This window comes from Carcharhinus amblyrhynchos, chromosome 4, assembly GCF_965287045.1.
Source record: "Carcharhinus amblyrhynchos chromosome 4, sCarAmb.v2.hapA, whole genome shotgun sequence".
NCBI lineage: Eukaryota > Metazoa > Chordata > Chondrichthyes > Carcharhiniformes > Carcharhinidae > Carcharhinus > Carcharhinus amblyrhynchos.
The window spans coordinates 126,915,710-126,934,077 of NC_137327.1; the positions used below are offsets into that span (position 1 = coordinate 126,915,710).

General features: G+C 45.2%; 1 protein-coding gene across 1 annotated transcript in view; it reads right to left on the reverse strand.

Annotated features, from left to right (window-relative positions):
- The window catches only part of LOC145342700 (neuronal PAS domain-containing protein 2-like), a 214,544-nt gene that overhangs the window by 63,800 nt on the left and 132,376 nt on the right, over window positions 1–18,368 (reverse strand). The window contains exons 2-5 of the mRNA XM_080188262.1: window positions 17,866–17,922; window positions 15,323–15,471; window positions 12,998–13,089; window positions 9,858–9,947 (exon numbers count right to left, since the gene is read on the reverse strand). Of these exons, the coding sequence (XP_080044388.1) occupies window positions 9,858–9,947; window positions 12,998–13,089; window positions 15,323–15,471; window positions 17,866–17,922 (388 nt within the window). The remainder of the gene's footprint in view (window positions 1–9,857; window positions 9,948–12,997; window positions 13,090–15,322; window positions 15,472–17,865; window positions 17,923–18,368) is intronic.

The following is an 18,368-nucleotide window of genomic DNA, read 5'->3' on the forward strand; positions in this document are numbered from 1 at the left end:
CCCATTCCCTTTTGAAAGTTATGATTGAATCTGCTTCCTTCAGACAGTGCATTCCAGATCATGCCAGCATTGTTTTTTCCCCTTGCTGGTTTCGAGATGTAGCGCTCCTGCCAATGCCCCATCAGTGATCAGTTAACTCAAGAACATACATAAGAACATAAGTAGGAGCAGGAGTAGGCCATCTAGCCCTTCGAGCCTGCCCCGCAATTCAGTAAGATCATGGCTGATCTGAAGTGCATCAGTTCCACTTTCCTGCTTTCTCCCCATAACCCTTAATCCCCTTGCCTACCAAAAACCTATCTACCCGTGACTGAAATATATTTAGCGAGGTAGCCTCCACCACTTCAACGGGCAGAGAATTCCAGAGATTCACCACCCTTTGAGTGAAGAAGTTCCTCCTCACTCAGATAGACAAAGTCAAAATCCAAAGGGTAGGAATCCTGCGATGAGTAGCTCACCTCCTGACCTCCCCACTCCTCCCAAAGCCTATTCACCCCACTCCAAGGCACAAGTCAGGAGTGTAGTTGAATGCTCCCTGTTTGCCTGGATGAGTGCAGCTCCAACAACACTCAAGAGACTCGACAATCAGGACAAAGCAGCCCGCCTGATTGGTGCCGTATCCACAAACATCCATTCCTTCCACCACTGACAAACAGTGGCAGCAGTGTGTAACATTTCCAAGACACACTGCAGGAACTCACCAGAGTCTCTTAGAGAGCACCTTCCAATGCCACAACCATTACCATCTAGAAGGACAAGAGAAGCAGATACATTGGGACACCACCACCTGCAAGTCCCCCTCCAAATTACTCACTACCCTGACTTACAAAGAACAAAGAACAACACAGCACGGGAAACAGGCCCTTCGGCCCAACGAGCCCACGCCGCCGTCCTACTATCTCAGTGACCTATTCATGATTTTAGTCTACGTCTAACGTGCGAGGATCAGGGAGGTCCAATTTAGGGACAATTTTAGTACCCAATCAATCAGCCTAAAAGCACATCTTTGGGGGATGTGGGAGGAAACCGGAGCACCCGGAGGAAACCCACGCAACCACGGGGAGAACGTGCAAACTCCCACAGACACAGGCCCAAATCCATGTGTCCGCACAGCAACAGAGATAGTCTCTGAGCTGTCATGTTGCCCTCGAGATGGTCCAGTTTAAGCACACTAACGACATGAAGCAATAGGCAACTCCCGAAGCAACATCCAAGAGCAGCCCACTACAACCTGCCGCCTGCATGCCCCTTGCTGGACTTAAATGCCTGTGGAGACAAAAAAATTCATTATTAAACAGGCAAAGACTAACATTCCTGAGGCAAAATGTATTCCCAAGCCTACAATGTTCAGTAAGGCCTACTATATCCCCCTATATGTAGCCCGCTCATATGGCTGTCTAAGTGACTCTTAAACAACCCTAGCGTGCCTGCTTCCACCACCTTACTCGGCAGTGCATTCCACACCCCCACTACCCTTTGCGTGAAAAACTGCCCTCTAATATTTGTCTTATACCTAGCCCCCCTCACCCTAAGCCCGTGACCCCTCGTTCTATCCATTTCTAGTAGCGGAAAAAGCTTACCACCATTTACTCTATCTATCCCCTTCATAATCTTATAAACCTCTATTAGATCCCCCCTCAGCCGACGTCTCTCAAGGGAAAACAGCCCAAGTTCATCCAATCTTTCCTCGTAAGACAGCCCTTCCATACCAGGCAACATCCTGGTAAATCTCCTCTGCACTCTCTCCAGGATCTCTACATCCTTCCGGTAGTACGGCGACCAGAACTGGACACAGTACTCCAAGTGAGGCCTAACCAACGTTCTATACAACTGCAACATCAAACTCCTACTCTTATATTCTATACCTCTTCCTATGAAGGCTAACATACCATACGCTTTCCTCATCACATTCTGCACCTGTACCGACACCTTCAGGGACTTATGCACTTGCACCCCCAGGTCTCTCTGCGTATCTATACTCCGGATAGTTCTACCTTTTATCGTATAACTCCCCTCCACATTATTCCGGCCAAAGTGCATCACCTCGCATTTCTCCGGATTAAATTCCATTTGCCATCTATCTGCCCAATCTACCAGCCTGTCTATGTCCTGTTGCATTGCCAGGCACTGCTCCTCAGTACCCGCCAATCCAACCATCTTGGTGTCATCAGCAAATTTGCTGATCACACCACCTACCCCCTCTTCCAAGTCATTAATATATACCACAAATAGAAGAGGTCCAAGTACCGAGCCCTGCGGCACACCACTGGTGACAGGCCTCCAATTGGAAAAGGAGCCTTCCACTACTACTCGCTGTCTCCTCCTCCCAAGCCAGTTCTCCACCCATCTACATACCTGGCCTTGTATCCCATGAGCCTTCACCTTTTCTATCAGCCTACCATGAGGGACCTTGTCAAACGCCTTACTGAAATCCATATAGACAACATCAACGGCTTGTCCTTCGTCAACCGTTTTTGTCACCTCTTCAAAAAATTCCACTAGATTCGTAAGGCACGACCTCCCTGTAACGAAGCCATGCTGCGTATCCCTGATCAGATTGCAGCGCTCCAGATGTTCATACATCCTATCCTTGAGGATCCTCTCCATTAGCTTGCCTATAACTGAAGTCAAGCTCACCGGCCTATAATTCCCTGGGTTATCCCGCTGACCCTTCTTAAACAACGGTACTACATTTGCAATGCGCCAATCCTCTGGGACCTCACCTGTGTCCAAAGAAGAGACAAAGATTTGCGTCAGAGGCCCAGCAATTTCATCCCTCACCTCCCTTAACAGCCTGGGATAGATGCCATCAGGCCCTGGAGATTTATCCGTCTTTATACTATCTAAGAGTCCCAACACTTCTTCCCTCGTGATGACTATATCCCTCAACGGATCCTCAAACTCCTCAAGCACAGCACCAGACATCAGGCCCCTCTCCTGCGTGAATACCGACGCAAAGTATTCATTCAGGATCTCCCCCATTCCCCCAGGCTCCAAGCATAGTTCCCCTCCTCTGTCCCTGAGAGGGCCAATCTTCCCTCTAACCATCCTTTTATTTCTAACATAGGAGTAAAATGCCTTAGGATTTTCTTTAATCCTACCCGCCAAAGCCATTTCATGGCCCCTTTTTGCCTTTCTGATGCCCCTTTTAAGTTCTCTCCTACATTCTCTGTATTCCTCTAACGCTATCTCTGTCCTCAAATGCCTAGATCTAATGTACGCCTCCCTCTTCCTCCTGACCAGGTCCTCAATATCCCTAGTTACCCACGGCTCTCTAATCCTACCCTTCCCATCCTTCCTCTTGACCGGCACGTGCCTTTCCTGCAAAGATTTTAGTTTTCCCTTGAGAGACTCCCACATACCCAGCGTCGACCTGCCATCAAGCAGCTTACCCCAGTCCGTATCTTTAAGATCCTGCCTAATCCGGTTGTATCTAGCCCTCCCCCAGTTTAACACCCTCCCCTTAGGACAGGCTTCATCTTTATCCATTAATATCTTAAACCAGACAGAGTTGTGGTCACTGTTAGCCACCTGCTCTCCTACTTCAACGTCAACCACCTGCCCAGGCTCATTCCCCAGAACCAAGTCCAGTATAGCCCCCTCCCTGGTCGGGCTATCCACATACTGCTCCAGGGATCCTTCCATTACACACTGTACAAATTCCTCCCCGTCAGCACCCTCTGATCTCGGCACCTTCCAGTCTACCCCGGGGAGATTAAAATCTCCCACTACCACCACCCTATTCTTCCTGCACTTATCTAGAATGTCCCTACTTATCCCTTCTTCCACAGCCCTCAGGCTGTTGGGCGGTCTGTAGTACACACCCAACATAGTAACATCTCCCTTCCTATTCCTCAACTCCACCCATAGCGACTCAATTCCTATATCCTCTATTCCTCCCTCCCTCTGCACTGCTATGATGCAATCCTTAACTAACAACGCCACTCCCCCACCTCTCTTGGAATATATATTATCATTCCTTCATTGTCGCTGGGTCAAACTCCTGGAACTCTCTCCCTAACAGACTGTGGGTGTAGTTACACCTCAGACAGCGTTTTAAGAAGGCAGCTCACCACCACCTTCTCAAGGGCAACTAGAGATGGGCAATAAATCCCTGTAAATGAATTGAAAAAAGGACTCAGGAGTAAGCATGAAAATTATTCAAGGTTCAATAGTCAATTCTTCACCAAGCCATGTATCAAAACATGGAGCAATGATTTCATGAAAGTTTTAATAAGCAAATGAGTTAATTGCTAAACTGACATAGTTAATGATTAATTTCTTTGATGAGGAGTGGGTTTTGTTCGTGCTTAAGAATGGAACTGAAGATTAGGAAAAAAAGAATGTAGATGATCTACTCAGATTTACGGCAGCCACTTCTGCCCTCAGAACTGAATAATGTAAACTCTCTAGACTTTACACCTGGCTACCTATGGAGATTAGAGGGAACTTTTCGGGGATCCATGATGACAGAGTTGGGCAAATCCCTTGGGAAGATACAGGCTACAAGAGGTAAATTATTTTATCCGAGCTCCACATTTCCTTATTTAAACTTAGAACAAAGAAAAGAACACAGAGCAAAGAGAAGTACATCACAGGAACAAGCCCTTTGGCCCTCCAAGCCCCTGCTGATCATGATACCCTACCTAAACAAAACCTTCTGCCCTTACTCAGTCCATATCTCTCTATTCATGTACCCATCCAGATGTCTTTTAAATATTAAAGAACAAAGGTTCTAAGTTATGAGAAATGCAGATGAATGTGGCCAAGTTTCATTGGAAATACAGTACAGAAACAGGCCAAGTGGAGCTTGGCCTAACGAGTAGATCAGCTATTTATGCTCTACAAGAGCCTCTTCCCACCTTATTTCATCTACATTCTAACTTCTTAACCTAGATGCTTCGAATTGTTTCATTTAATGAATGGAATTGAACACAGGGGAATGAACATATTGATTCCCTGGTTTTCACTATTTTTACAAACCTTTTTTTAGCTCAGTTTTGGTCAGGAGTGTGATGGAATACTCCCCCCATTTGCCTGGACAGGACAACTCCAACAACACCCAAGAAGCTTGACACCATCCAGGACAAAGAAGCCCACTTGATTGGCATCACATCTACAAACATCCATTCCTTCCACCACTGATGCTCAGTAGCAACAGTGTGTAACATCTACAAGATATACTGCAGCAATTCACCAAATTCACCAGATCCTGAGGCAGCACCTTCTAAACCCACGACCACTTCCATCTAGAAGGACAAGGGTGGTAGATACCTGGGAACACTACCAAGTGCAAGTTTCCCTCCAAGCCATTCACCGTCTTAATTTGAAATATGTCTCCGTTCCTTCACAGTCGCTGGGTCAAAATTCTGGAATTCTCTCCTTAACGGTATTGTGGGTCAACCCTCAGCATGTGGACTATGGCATTTCAAGAAGGCAGCTCACCGCCACCTTCTCAAGGGCAACTAGGAATGGATAATAAATGCTGGCCAGGCAGCGATACCCATATCCCACGAATGTATAAAAATAAATAAATGAATGTCCTGTGTTTTCAGGGCACGTTTATTTTGCTGCGAAATTTAACAATCCAAGCTTTAACAAATGCATTAAACTTTTTGGTTGTTCAGGTTATCTTTTATTGGGTTCTCTTGAGTGGACCATAGTCTGAGGAGCAGTGAATTTGACAAAGTCCACTATCTGTCTCATTATTCTTTTACTGAATTGTAAATGAATACATTTGCTGGCCAGCCTTCAGGCTCATTTCCACAGAGCAGCCTCCTTCTTCAGAGTTCATGGACTTCCACCTCATCAACCGTCACTCTGCGTTACTGATGAGCTGTGCACTTTCTGTTAATAATCTGACTGGCACCTTATGTCGGCTCTCTGTTTTCTTGAAGATAGGCTGTATGCGAGGATGCTATTTGACAAGTGGCAGGAACCCTTGGAGTCTAACTTGAGCATCTGCTCCCTATCTGGCAGTCTGCACAGTCAGGACACATGACAATGCAGAATCGCCGAGCAGACACTGATAGCCAAGTTTCCCATGCATGAGGATGGCTTCTTGGGTTCATGTCACATTACATGTAACCCCCACCATTTGGCCTGGGCTTGCAAAATCCTACCAATTGTCCTGGCTTGAGACAATTCACACCTCTTTAACCTGTGATTATCCCTCTCTCCGCTTGCACTATCTGTACCTGTAAAAACTTGATTATCTGTAAAGACTCGCATTCCAACCATTATCTTGCGATTGTGTCTGTAATGTCATGTTTGTGAACCCACCTCTCCACTCACCTGAGGAAGGAGCAGCACTCCTAAAGCTCGTTATACTAAATATATCTGTTGGGCTTTAACCTGGTGTTGTGAGACTTCTTACTGCGTGCAGTCAGTGGCTGTGATCTAAGGGCCTCTTTGACCCTAGGGCACAAACACCGTACAAGTCGCTAAATCTCGCAGGATGCCAAAAATGGGATTTGTGTCAACGAGATTTCAGAATGTGATCTTCACCGTCCCACCCGTCCCCTCCCGCTGGTCAGGTAATCAGGTTCATACCCAGGAAGGGCATGCTCCTAGCTTATAAGAATGAGGAAGGGTTGCACACACAGTTATAGCCCCCCTGCGTGGTGAGGGAGTCTTATGCCTGGACATAACCAATGGTACTCTGACAGTGCCCCTGCCAGGGGTACCACCTGGGGGCCCTCTGGGGAGCTCCACCGTTCGGTTTTACTTTATCCATGGCAGTGGGAATGCCTTTCAGTGTGTGGGGTCTCAATGTCCGTGGGGGGGAGCAAAAGTGACAGGGTGGGGAGGGTTACTGTGTCAGTGGGGGCTTTTGATGTCTGTTAGAAGAGGTTTTCCCATGCCTGTGGGGGAGGTCTTGTGTCCAGTGGGGGTGGCGAGGCAGGAGGTGTCAAAGAATCCTATCATGCAGAAGGAGGCCATTTGGCTCATCAAGCCTGCATCAACCACAATTCCACCCAGGTCCTATCCCCGTAACACCATCTATTTACCCTAGCTAGTCCCCCTGACACTAAGGGGCAATTCAGCATGGCCAATCCACCTAACCCCCACATCTCTGGACCTTTATTTAAATCAGTAATCGATGCGCTGGTCCAAATGGCTGTGTGAATCTCACTTCCTCTTTGCAGTTTCTCATGGCACTGTTCAACATGATGAGAAAAGCTGACTGTGCTGCCTGCAAGTTTCTCATGGGTTTTCTCACCTGAGCAACTGCTTTGTGTGCTTTTGGGGAGATTCCAGCCAGTGTCTGAGCTTAGTCGAGTGTGCTCATCCATGTCTTCAGCAAGAGACTGGGAAGTTTTTATCACCTATCTCCTTCCTTCCCTGCACAAGTGGAGGGCATGCCCCTGTCTACATCAATGGGATAAAGCAGAAATAGTCGAAAGCTTCAAGTTTTTAGGCGTCCAGATCAATAACAACCTGTCCCAGCACCCCCACGTTGATACAAAAGTTAAGAAAGCCCACCAATGCCTCTATTTTTTCAGAAGACTAAGGAAATTTGGTATGTCTGGTGCAACTCTCACCAACTTTTACAGATGCACCATAGAAAGCATTCTTTCTGGTTGTATCACAGCTTGGTATGGCTCCTGCTCTGCCCAAGACAACAAGGAACTACAAAAGATCATGAATGTAGCCCAGTCCATCACGCAAAGCAGCCTCCCATCCATTGACTCTGTCTACACTTCCTGCTGCCTCGGCAAAGCAACCTGCATAATTAAGGACCCTACACACTGTGGACTTTCTCTCTTCCACCTTCTTCTGCCAGGAAAAAGATACAAAATTCTGAGGACACGTACCAACCAACTCAAGAGCAGTTTCTTTCCTGCTGCTGTCAGACTTATGAATGGGCCCACCTTGCGTTAAGTTATATGTTAATATATATTAATACATGTGACAATAATAAATCAAATCAAAATCAAACTAAACCTCCACCCACATGGGATACATTAGGTGAGACCAATGTCAATTTGAACTCTTTGCTGCTACCTCATTCCCCATTGACAATTTTGATTCTCTATCTCCTTGTCCAGCCATGATCTATACAGCTGAATAATAGGCAAGCAATATTACTGACTCCCTCCTAATCGGTCAGGATTGAAGGTGCTTTAGTTAATTGGCCATTTCTCATCAATGTATAGTGAAAGGTTGTTTCATTGACATTTTTTAATTTGTTTATTCACCCCATGTGGGTGTCGCTGGCTAGGACAGCACTTGTTGCCGATCCCTAATTGCCCTTGAAGAGATTGTGATGAGCTTTCTTGAATGATTACAGTCTTGTCAGAATTTAAGAAGTTATAGAGGCTAACAGTTGAACATGAGATGAAGACAAAATAATAAACAAGTAACAAGATTAGCAGGTGTCTGGAGAAATTGAGGTTGCAAATTGTCACCTCAGAAAAAGTGTTTACCCGAGATCAGTGGAGTTATGCAAATGGTAATTTCTAAAGGCAAAGAATTTGAGACATGCAGACAGCCCAATCCACAGGGGGGAACATTAAATAAATTGAACAGTAAAACTGTTCTATAATCACTATAATCACCCTCCCTGGGGAAGAAGACTAGATTTCCATCCAACAGTCAAACAGAGTCCTGTTCCATCTGACATTTAGAGCAATGGCAGGTTGCAGATATTCTCCACTGAAAGATTCAGTCTCCTGCCTTCATGGAACCAGGAAAAGACGCTTTCCCAGATTGGGTCACCTATGTTTTATTGTGTGGTAATTATTAGCTGGATTTTACTTAGAGTTACTAAATTGAATGCTGTTTGAGAAAGGGAATGTCTCAGTGGGTTTTGAGTACATTTTGGGAATAAGCTGTAATTTGAGATCAAACGGTGTTTAGTTATTCATATACTTAAGTGTCATAGCGGAGATTAGCCTTTGTCATGTGTTTTTTCTTTTGCGTTAAGAAATACCCTTTAATAATTGTTTACACAATGACTTGGCTGGTTCCTCACTGTTCTTTTACTTTAATAAATACTCTTTCTTAATTGTTCACACAATGACTAGACTGGTTCCTCACTGGGTTGCACATTTTTCCACACATTATTCCAAACAAATATGCACCACTTAGACCCAATGTTTCAAGATACCCTTTGGGGTTTTGAGACACTCTTGCAGCTAACATCAGTAAAATTCTTAACAATTAGGTGCACCCATTGGAAAGGGTGTTCCAGGGCTGAATCCAGCAAGGGTGGAGAATAATGATATATTTCCAAGCCAGGGTGGTTTGTGGCTCGGAGGAGGAATTTGAAGCGGTTGTTTTCTGCTGCCTGTGTCATTAGAAGCCATGGGTTTGCAAGGTGCCATCGACAATAATAAATCAAGTAAAATCAAACCCAATCAAATAATGACACACCATATTAAATTAGTGATTGATAAAGTTAATGATATTCTGTGAGCAGAATTTCAGCGTTTCTTTATGGTCTTTGCTCAGGTTGGAAGTTGTTCAGTGTATCAGCAAGTGTAGAGAGATTCAAAAATACACTTTTCAAAGCTGAGAAGAATAGTGAGGGAGAAGTCAATGTAGAAATGTCTGATGGAACAATCAAGAGGCTACGGGTCAGAATTACAAAACCTGGGAGTGAATTCTTTTGCTTAGACTTTCAATCTGAGCTGTACAAAAGCTATGGGAATAATCTTTGCCTCGCCTTCCCTATTGACCTCTCCAGAATAAAACAATGTAACACCAGTTTTACAGCAGAATTCAGCAGATCAAAATCAATCTGCTTTCTCATTTCTCTCAGGCAACCCTGTAGGTTCTCACTTGTCCAAACCATGCAAAATTAGAAGTGCAGAAGGAAAAAGTACCATCAAACAATTCTGCTACACACTTACCGGTAAATGCCCAAGCAATGAAGAAACACTGTCGGAGATATAAATAATGTTTCCGTCGGCACTAAGTGCTATGAGAAACCCATCTAAAGCCTAAAAGGAAATTAAAAAAAAACACACACACATGCATCAATACTCCACTTAAACGAAATAAATATTCCTGTCTGCTTTTGAACAAGGAACCCTCAATAAGTGAAGTAACAACACTGAGCTACAAGAGACCAAAGTTTGGATGGGTGAACATTACAGCAAAGAGAAATAATTTTCTGTGCTAATGTTCTAACTTACAGTCACCAAAGTCCCAGGAAAACGTAAGCCATGGCTAGTGGTGGATTAACCTGAGAATCAGGTCGGGAAGGCGGGGCCTTCATGAATGACAAACACGGAGACTGCGTCACTCTTCAAAAATGGCAGCCCGGTCTCGGAACAGCAGGGTTGGCCATTGGTTTGCCCACTTTGCATAAATTAGCATCTATCAGGTGGGAGAATCCCAGGCAATAGATGTTGCTGTTAATGCCTGCAGGAAATTCTCCGGGTTTCCCACTGATGTGGGCACTTAGTCTCAATTCCAGAGGCAGCACTACTGCCCCACGGTGCCAGGGACCTGGGGTTGATTCCTGTCTGTGTGGAGTTTGCACATTCTCCCCATGTTTGCATGGGTTTCCTCCAGGTGCTCCACTTTCCTCCTACAGTCCAAAGATGTGTGGGGTTAGGTACAGTGGCCGTGCTAAATTGCCCCTATTGTCAGGGGGATTAGCAGGTAAATAAATGGGGTCATGAGGATATGGCCTGAGATTGTGGTGCAGACTCAATGGGCCAAATGGCCTCTTTCTGCACTGTAGGGATTCTATGGATAGTAAACTTCTGTAACCAGGACAGCAGTTCCCTTAATAGGAGAGATGATGGCCTAGTGGTATTATTGCTAGACAACTAATTCAGAAACTCAAACAATGTTCTGGGGACCTGGGTTCAAATCCTGCTATGGCAGATGGTGGAATTTGAATTCAACAAAAAAAAAATTCTGCAGTTTCAGAGTCTACGAATGACCATGAAACCATTGTCGATTGTCAGAAAAACCCATCTGGTTCACTAATGCCCTTTAGGGAAGGGAACCTGCTGTCCTGTCTGGCTTACATGTGACTCCAGAGTCACAGCAGGTTGACTCTCAACTGCCCTTGGGCAACTACGGATGGACAATAAATGCTGGCCAGCCAGCGGCACCCTTGTCCTATGAAACAAATAGTCATTTTTTTGGGAAAATTCCGCCCATGGATTCTGGAATCTGCAGTAATTTGCTTTTATCAAATTTATTAATCTAATTAAAATTGCTGAGGCGATTCTATTTATTTTGCATATGGCACTGGTGGAATTCTGGAGATAGAAAGGTATAGCAGTAATTGTCTTAGACTAATGGTTGAAAGGAAAACTATGTCATATTCCACTCAGCACTCTGAAAGCCAGTGGCTTGTGCTACCAAATAAACCTGTTGGACTTTAACCTGGTGTTGTGAGACTTCTTATTGTGTTTACCCCTGTCCAACACCGGCATCTCTACATCATATTCTACTCATTCCAGAGTCATTCCTATGTTATGCTTCCAACCTTAATTGTGTGAAGAATTTTACAACTGATATTTTATACACCCTGAACTGTTTTAGGTCAGAGCACAGGGGAAAATGTCTAACCTTCTGGCACTGATGCTCAACATTTAACAAATCTATATCTCACTGGACTGGACTGATTTCTCCATGCTTAACTTGCAGAGCCTAAGCCTGAACATGTTTCCCAACTTCAATGAGTGTGACTGCATTTAAAAAGCAATTCACTGATGGAGAGGTATTTTAGAACATGGTGAGAACACAATGTTATAAAATCTACTGAAACATTCAACAATGGGTAGGATTTTCCAGCTCTAACATTGTTGCAAGCTGGACTGGAAAATTTGACTTTGAACCTCAATGCCTCTCCAAGATTTGCCGTCCTACCCAGGCAGATGCTCACACCTGCCCATTAAGTTACAGTACAGCAGTCTGGTGGTACAGTGGGTTAGCATTACTGCATTATAATGCCAGGGACTTGGGTTCAGTTCCGACCTCGGGTCACCATCTGTTCAGTCTGCACTTTCTCCCCATGGCCTACGTGGGTTTCCTCCAAGTACTCCGGCTTCCTCCTACACCGGTTAGTTAGATTGGCCATGCTAAAATTGCCCCTTAGTGTCAGGAGGACTTTCAGGAAAAATATGCGGGGTTACAGGGAAAGGGGCTGGGTTGGATTGTTGTTGGTGCAGGGTCTTTGGGCTGAAAGGCCTCCCTTTACACAGTAGGGATTCTATGGTTCTATGAGTCAGTAACTTACTGCATAGTGATGAATGCTGTATCATCTGAGAAAACAAAGGAAGATATAATTCTTTGATGTGTACTCTCCTGCAAACAGTTTAATTTATAACAAACCATTCTCAGGATGTGTGCATAGTTGCCAAGGCTAGCCTTGATTGTTCATCCCTGTTTGCCCTTGTGATTCCTGGCCTTCTTGTTGAACCTCTGCAGTCCATGTGACGAAGGCATTCTCACACTGCTGCGGCTGACTGCTTCATTAAGGAGGATTCATTCAAGTAAGCAGGGAACCTGCTGGCGAACCATAAATTCTGCCACTTCACTCCCTGCTCTGAGACAGGCCTCAGGTTAAAGTTATGTTCCACTTGTCATCCGCATAGTGGTTACATTAGAAGACTAGTAATCCAGAGTCTCTGAGCTAATAATCCAGCAATGTGAGTTCAAGTCCCAATGCAGCAATGTTGAATTCAATTATGATCTCCGATTATAAGTTAAGGTGACCATGAGTCTACTGAATCATTGTTAAGAGCCCATCTCTTGAGGGACGACATTTGCTGCCCTTACCCAGTGGTTTGGTTACTTCTTAACTGCTCTCTGAAATAGCCTCAGGAAGGCAACTCACCACCGCCTTCTCCAGGGTAATTAAGGATGGATAATAAATGCTGATCTTGTCAGCGATGCCCACATCCTATGAATGAATAAAAAACTTTCTCGATTGGAAAGCACTGCTTTCCAATCTCCATCTCTGTAATGTATCTGACCTCTACCGTGGAAGCTGTTTTATGGTATGCACTGACAGGTTTGTACTTACCTCCAACATCAACTGTGTGAACTCTTCATTACTAAGAAAAGAAGGCTTCCAATCCTGCCTGATTTCACAAGCTTCTGTCTGCGCTGAGAGTTCTGGAAAGGAAAATACGTTTGAAATCTATTGAAGAAAACAGATCTGAGAGCTGGTTTCAATGATGATTTGTAAAGTTAATAGTATAACCAGCACAATTATAAACTAGGCTAACCCTGAGTTTACCAGCCCGCTGTGAAGGAGCCTAGTTAGAGGATCTGGCTGATAACCAATGCCACTAAATAGGATAAACTCAATGTTTAAGAATAAATCATATAGGTGGCACGGTGGTTAGCACTGCTGCCTCATGGCACCAGGGACCTGGTTTCGATTCCAGCCTTGGTTGACTTTGTGTGGAGTTTGCATGTTCTCCCCATGGGTGAGTTTCCTCTGTGTGCTCTGGTTTCTCGCACAGTCCAAAGATGTGTAGTTCAGTTGGATTTGCTGTGCTAAATTGTCCAAAGTGAAATTTGGCATGTCCGCTACAACTTTCACCCATTTTTACAGCTGCACCATAGAAAGCATCCTTTCCAGATGTATCACAGCTTGGTATGACTGTTGTCACCAAGAAATGACAAAGGGTTATGAATGTAGCCCAGTCCATCACACAAACCAACCTCCCATCCATTAATTCCGTCTACACTTCCCGCCGTCTGGGAAAAGCAGCCAACATAACCAAGGACCCCACGGAAACTGGGGTATCTCTTCCACTTTCTTCCATCGGGAAAAAGATACAAAAGTCTGAGGTCACGTACCAACCGACTCAGGAACAGCTTCTTCCCTGCTGCCACCAGACTTTTGAATGGTCCTATCATATTAAGCTGATCTTCCTCTACACCCTATCTGCAGCTGTGACACTATATTCTGCACCCTCCCCTTTCCTCCTCCCCCATGTACTCTATGAACGGTATGCTTTGTTTGTACAGCGCACAAGAAACAATACTTTTCACTGCATCCAACACACGTGACAGCAATAAATCAAACCAAATCAAAGATGTGTAGATTAGGGGATTAGTTGGGTTACGGGAATGGGCTTGGGTAAGATGCTCTGTCAGTGAGACGGTGCAGACTTGATGGGCTGAATGGCCTCCTTCTGCTCTGTAAGGATTCTATGATTCTAGGATTTGAATAATAATGAAAATAAGGAGATATGGAGAGTGGGACAGACACATGGGATAAGGAATACTACTTGTGCTGGGGATAAATATGAACACAGAAGAGTTGGGTGGAACAACCTGATTCAGAATTGCCACTGTTTTTGGTGAAAATTTACTAAATTTGAATTGGAATAGAATACAGTTCCTCGAGCTTGTTCTGCCATTCAGTGAGATCTTTTCCCTGAGCTTCTCTTTTCTCTGCCGATCAGTCTCCCAGTCAATGCCCCAAAATTCAGTCTGGGATATATTTATCAATTTGGTTTGTGGATGGCAAGATTTATTTCCTGAGTTATATGATGGAGTAAAGCAGGTGCCCTGTTGGTGCAAGACAGGGCTCAGAAGATGCTGCCAATCATGTGAAAGGGGAAAGCTTTATTGAGGTTTATTATTGCATGTGTTGAATTTATCACAATTTCAAATAACTGGTTTACAGTAAGGTGATAGAATCTTGACCCCATAAATCTAAGCTACCAAAACACCTTTTGTGTTCATGGGTCTATTGTGAAATCACTGAAGAATTCAATAAACATGGAACCAAGCAAACTCACAAAGAGTCTGCAGAGATGTCCTTGGAGTCTGGCCAGTGGCTTTAAATGGCTGAAAATCTAGTCACTAGAACCATAGAATTGATAGAGCCCCTACAGTGCAGAAGGAGGCCACTCAGCCCATCGAGCCTGCACTCACCCTCTGTAAGAGGATCCCACCCAGGCCCCTGGCATTGTGAGGCAGCAGTGCCATTCACTATTGCCGCCATGCCACTAATGTCACCAAGAATCAAGGGCTGTTTTAAGTTTTAAAATTTATTTATTGGTGTCAAAAGTAGGCTTACGTTAACACTGCAATGAAGTGACTGTGAAAATTCTCTAGCTGCCACACTCTGGCGCCTGTTCGGGTACACTGAGGGAGAATTTAGCATGGTCAATGCATCTAACCAGCACGTCTTTTGGACTGTGGGAGGAAACCAGAGCATTTGGCCCATCAAGCCATGCAGACGTGGGGGGGAAGGTGCAGATTCCACACAGACAATGGCCCAAGCCGGGAATCGAACCTGGGTTCTTGGTGCTGTGAGGCAGTGATGCCACCTTGCCACTAATGTCAAACAGGACCAAGGATGGTTTTGGCTCATCTATGTTCTCACCTTTTTGTTTTTGTAAAAAATCAATCGTCCTCTGCAGCACAGTAGACTTGTCCATCTTGTGTGTGGAGCCCTGCAGCATGGTACTAAGCTCTTTGATGAGTACATTGAACTGGTCCCTTCGCTTCTTCTCAGATTTGTTACGTGATGCCCTTCAATGAGAAGGAAATATTTCAGGCTACTAAGTTAAATGTATAAATTCCGATTCATACACAAGCAAACACGATGGGTGGAATTTTCCAGCCAATCACGCTGGTGGGATTTTCTGGTCCCGCTGCAGTGAGCGAACACTTGGCTGAGCTCCAAATTCCCCCACCCTCGCTTGCAGTGGGGCAGGAATGACTAGAAAATTCTGGCCGATATGTGCTAGATATGTGGAAAAATCACTCATTATAATGCATCAAAGTTTTGATTGAAGAAAATCTGGCAAAGAGGAAAAGGATTGCACCAAGACTGGGTATTAATAATAAAATCATGATAGAGAATGCTGGAAAATACTCAGGCAGCATAGGTGTGAGGTAGGGGTGTGAGGGGGTGAAATAGGCCAATGATCTTTCACCGATGAAGAAAGGAGACATGTAATAGGATTTGAGCTGTTAGAAGGAGGGAGAGGTCAGAAAGGCCAAAAGGCAAGGCTCCTGGTCTCCTCCCTGCACACCACCTTGCCATCACTCCTTGGAAAATAAATCCAACCCCATATGCTGCCACCTAACTTGGCCCAGTGCCCGACCCCCCCCATGAGTTTCCTCACACACCCCTGGGACTCCTCTCTTCACAACCTCCTTCTAGGTCACATGCCATACCCACACATAGAATCCCTACAATGCAGGAGGAGGCCATTTGGCCCATCAAGCCTGCACTGGCCACAATCTCACTCAGGCCCTATTGACGTAACCCCACATATTTACCCTACTAATCCCCCTGACACTAATGGGCAATTTTAGCATAGCCAATCAACCTACCCCACACATCTTTGGACTGTGGGAGGAAACTGGAGCACCTGGAAGAAACCCATGCAGACACATGACGAATGTGCAAGCTCCCCACAGACAGTGACCCAAGCTGGGAATCGAACCTGGGTCCCTGGCCCTATGAGGCAGCAGTGCTAACCACTCTGTCACCGAAATACCAGATTTCATCGACAGCAACTGCCAGGTAAGGAAGTGGAAGCAGATACGATAATGACTTTTAAGGGGCATCTTGACAAAGACATGAATAGGATGGGAATAGGGAGATATGGTCCCCAGAAGGGAAGAGTTTTAGTTCAGACAGGCAGCATAGTCGGTGCAGGCTTGGAGGGCCGAAGGGCCTGTTCCTGTGCTGTAATTTTCTTTGTTCTTATCTGATCCACCAGGTAGCTAGCTAGCATCATTCTCATTGACGTTCCTGCAACTTGCCCACAACAGCTGTGAGCGAGTGAAGATGCGCAGTGGGGTGCCTGAGCTGAAGATCCTAATTCCGTTTGAGGAGAGGGCCCTGGGGCATGCAGGGAAGGAACAAGAGGGGCCTGTGCTGACAGCAAGGTGGGCCTGACAGAGAAAAGTGAGGAACCGCTTCCCATTCATCCAGATGGCCAAGCTCAAGTTTATCTGTTTATCTCAAACTTCTCCGATCAGTTCGAAAATGCACCTGAGGCTTCTGTCAAACTAGGGATTTAAGGCCGATTGATGTAATTGGGGCTTGATTGAAATTTTGTGATGCTCGATTAGAGTGCCATTGTGGCTTGCCTGCTTGGTTTATATTGGCCAGTGGACATTCGACATACGAAGAGACCCTGAGAGGTCAAGGTTTCATCATCACTTTTCGTTGCCAATGGAGCAGGCCTCACGAGAAAGATTTCGGCCAAGTCTTTGAAATGTGGTGTAACCTCTCTGGACTGCCAGCTGTCACATCAAGCCATAATGAGACACAATCCCTACACTAAGCTGGATTTAGTTCAAGTATTGTTCCCCATTAAAACAACTGTCTCTTTGTCAAAAACAGTTTACGCCTCAGAAGCCATCAAAGCAGCATAATGGCCAGCACTGCTGTCTCACAGTACCAAGGACCCAGGCTCAATTCTAGCGTCGGGTCACTGTGTGTGTGGGGATTGCACATTCTCCTCATGTCTGCATGGGTTTCCTCTAGGTGTTCCGGTTTCCTCCCACAGTCCAAAAATGTGCAAGTTAGTTTGATTGGCCATGCTAAGTTTACCTTAGTATCAGGAGATTAACAGGGTAAATACATGGGGTTACAGGACAGGAATTGATGCAGGTTCAACGGGCTGAATGGCCTCCTTGTAGGGATACTATGAAGATCTGAATGTTTGCTGATCTGATAGATTTTTGGCACCTTGGAAATTTCTTCTCCAAAACAAAAATGAACAAACTCAGCGCAGCAAGATTGAACCTGTGACCTCATGCCTCAGTTGCACATCTCCTTTGACCCATTCAGATCACAACTTAAATACCTCAGGTGATGCTTAATGGTCTATGCCAATGCTGCAGCTTCTACAAAATTAGCCAAGTGGGCATTGGCTGGTTGAGGGACGTTCTCAAGCCTCTCACCTCTTTGCCCTGTCCTTCTCATTGTCGTCCATCAGCTCACCTCCACAGCCGTTGTCCCTGTAATATATAAACAGAGACAAAACTAAATCACAATAAAATCTGACAGACAACACTGGGCATAGCAGTGAGTGCCTAGTTGAGTTATTCATCGATCGTGACATTCATAGCATGTTGACATTCCTGGTAAAGACAGCATTATTGCCCATCCCAAATTGCCCTTTGAGGGATTTAAGAGTCAACCACATTGCTATCGACCTAGAGTCACATGTAGGCCAGACCTAATAAGGATTTTTATTCATTTGTGGGACATGGATGTTTATTGCCCATCCTCAGTTGCCCCTTGAACTGAATAGGCCATTTCAGAGGGCAGTTGAGAGTCAACCACATTGCTGTGGCTCTGGAGTCACATGTGGGCAAGACCGGGTAAGGTTGGCAGATTTCCTCCCCTCAAGGACATTACTGAACCCGATGGGTTTTTCTGACAATCACAGAATCACAGGTTC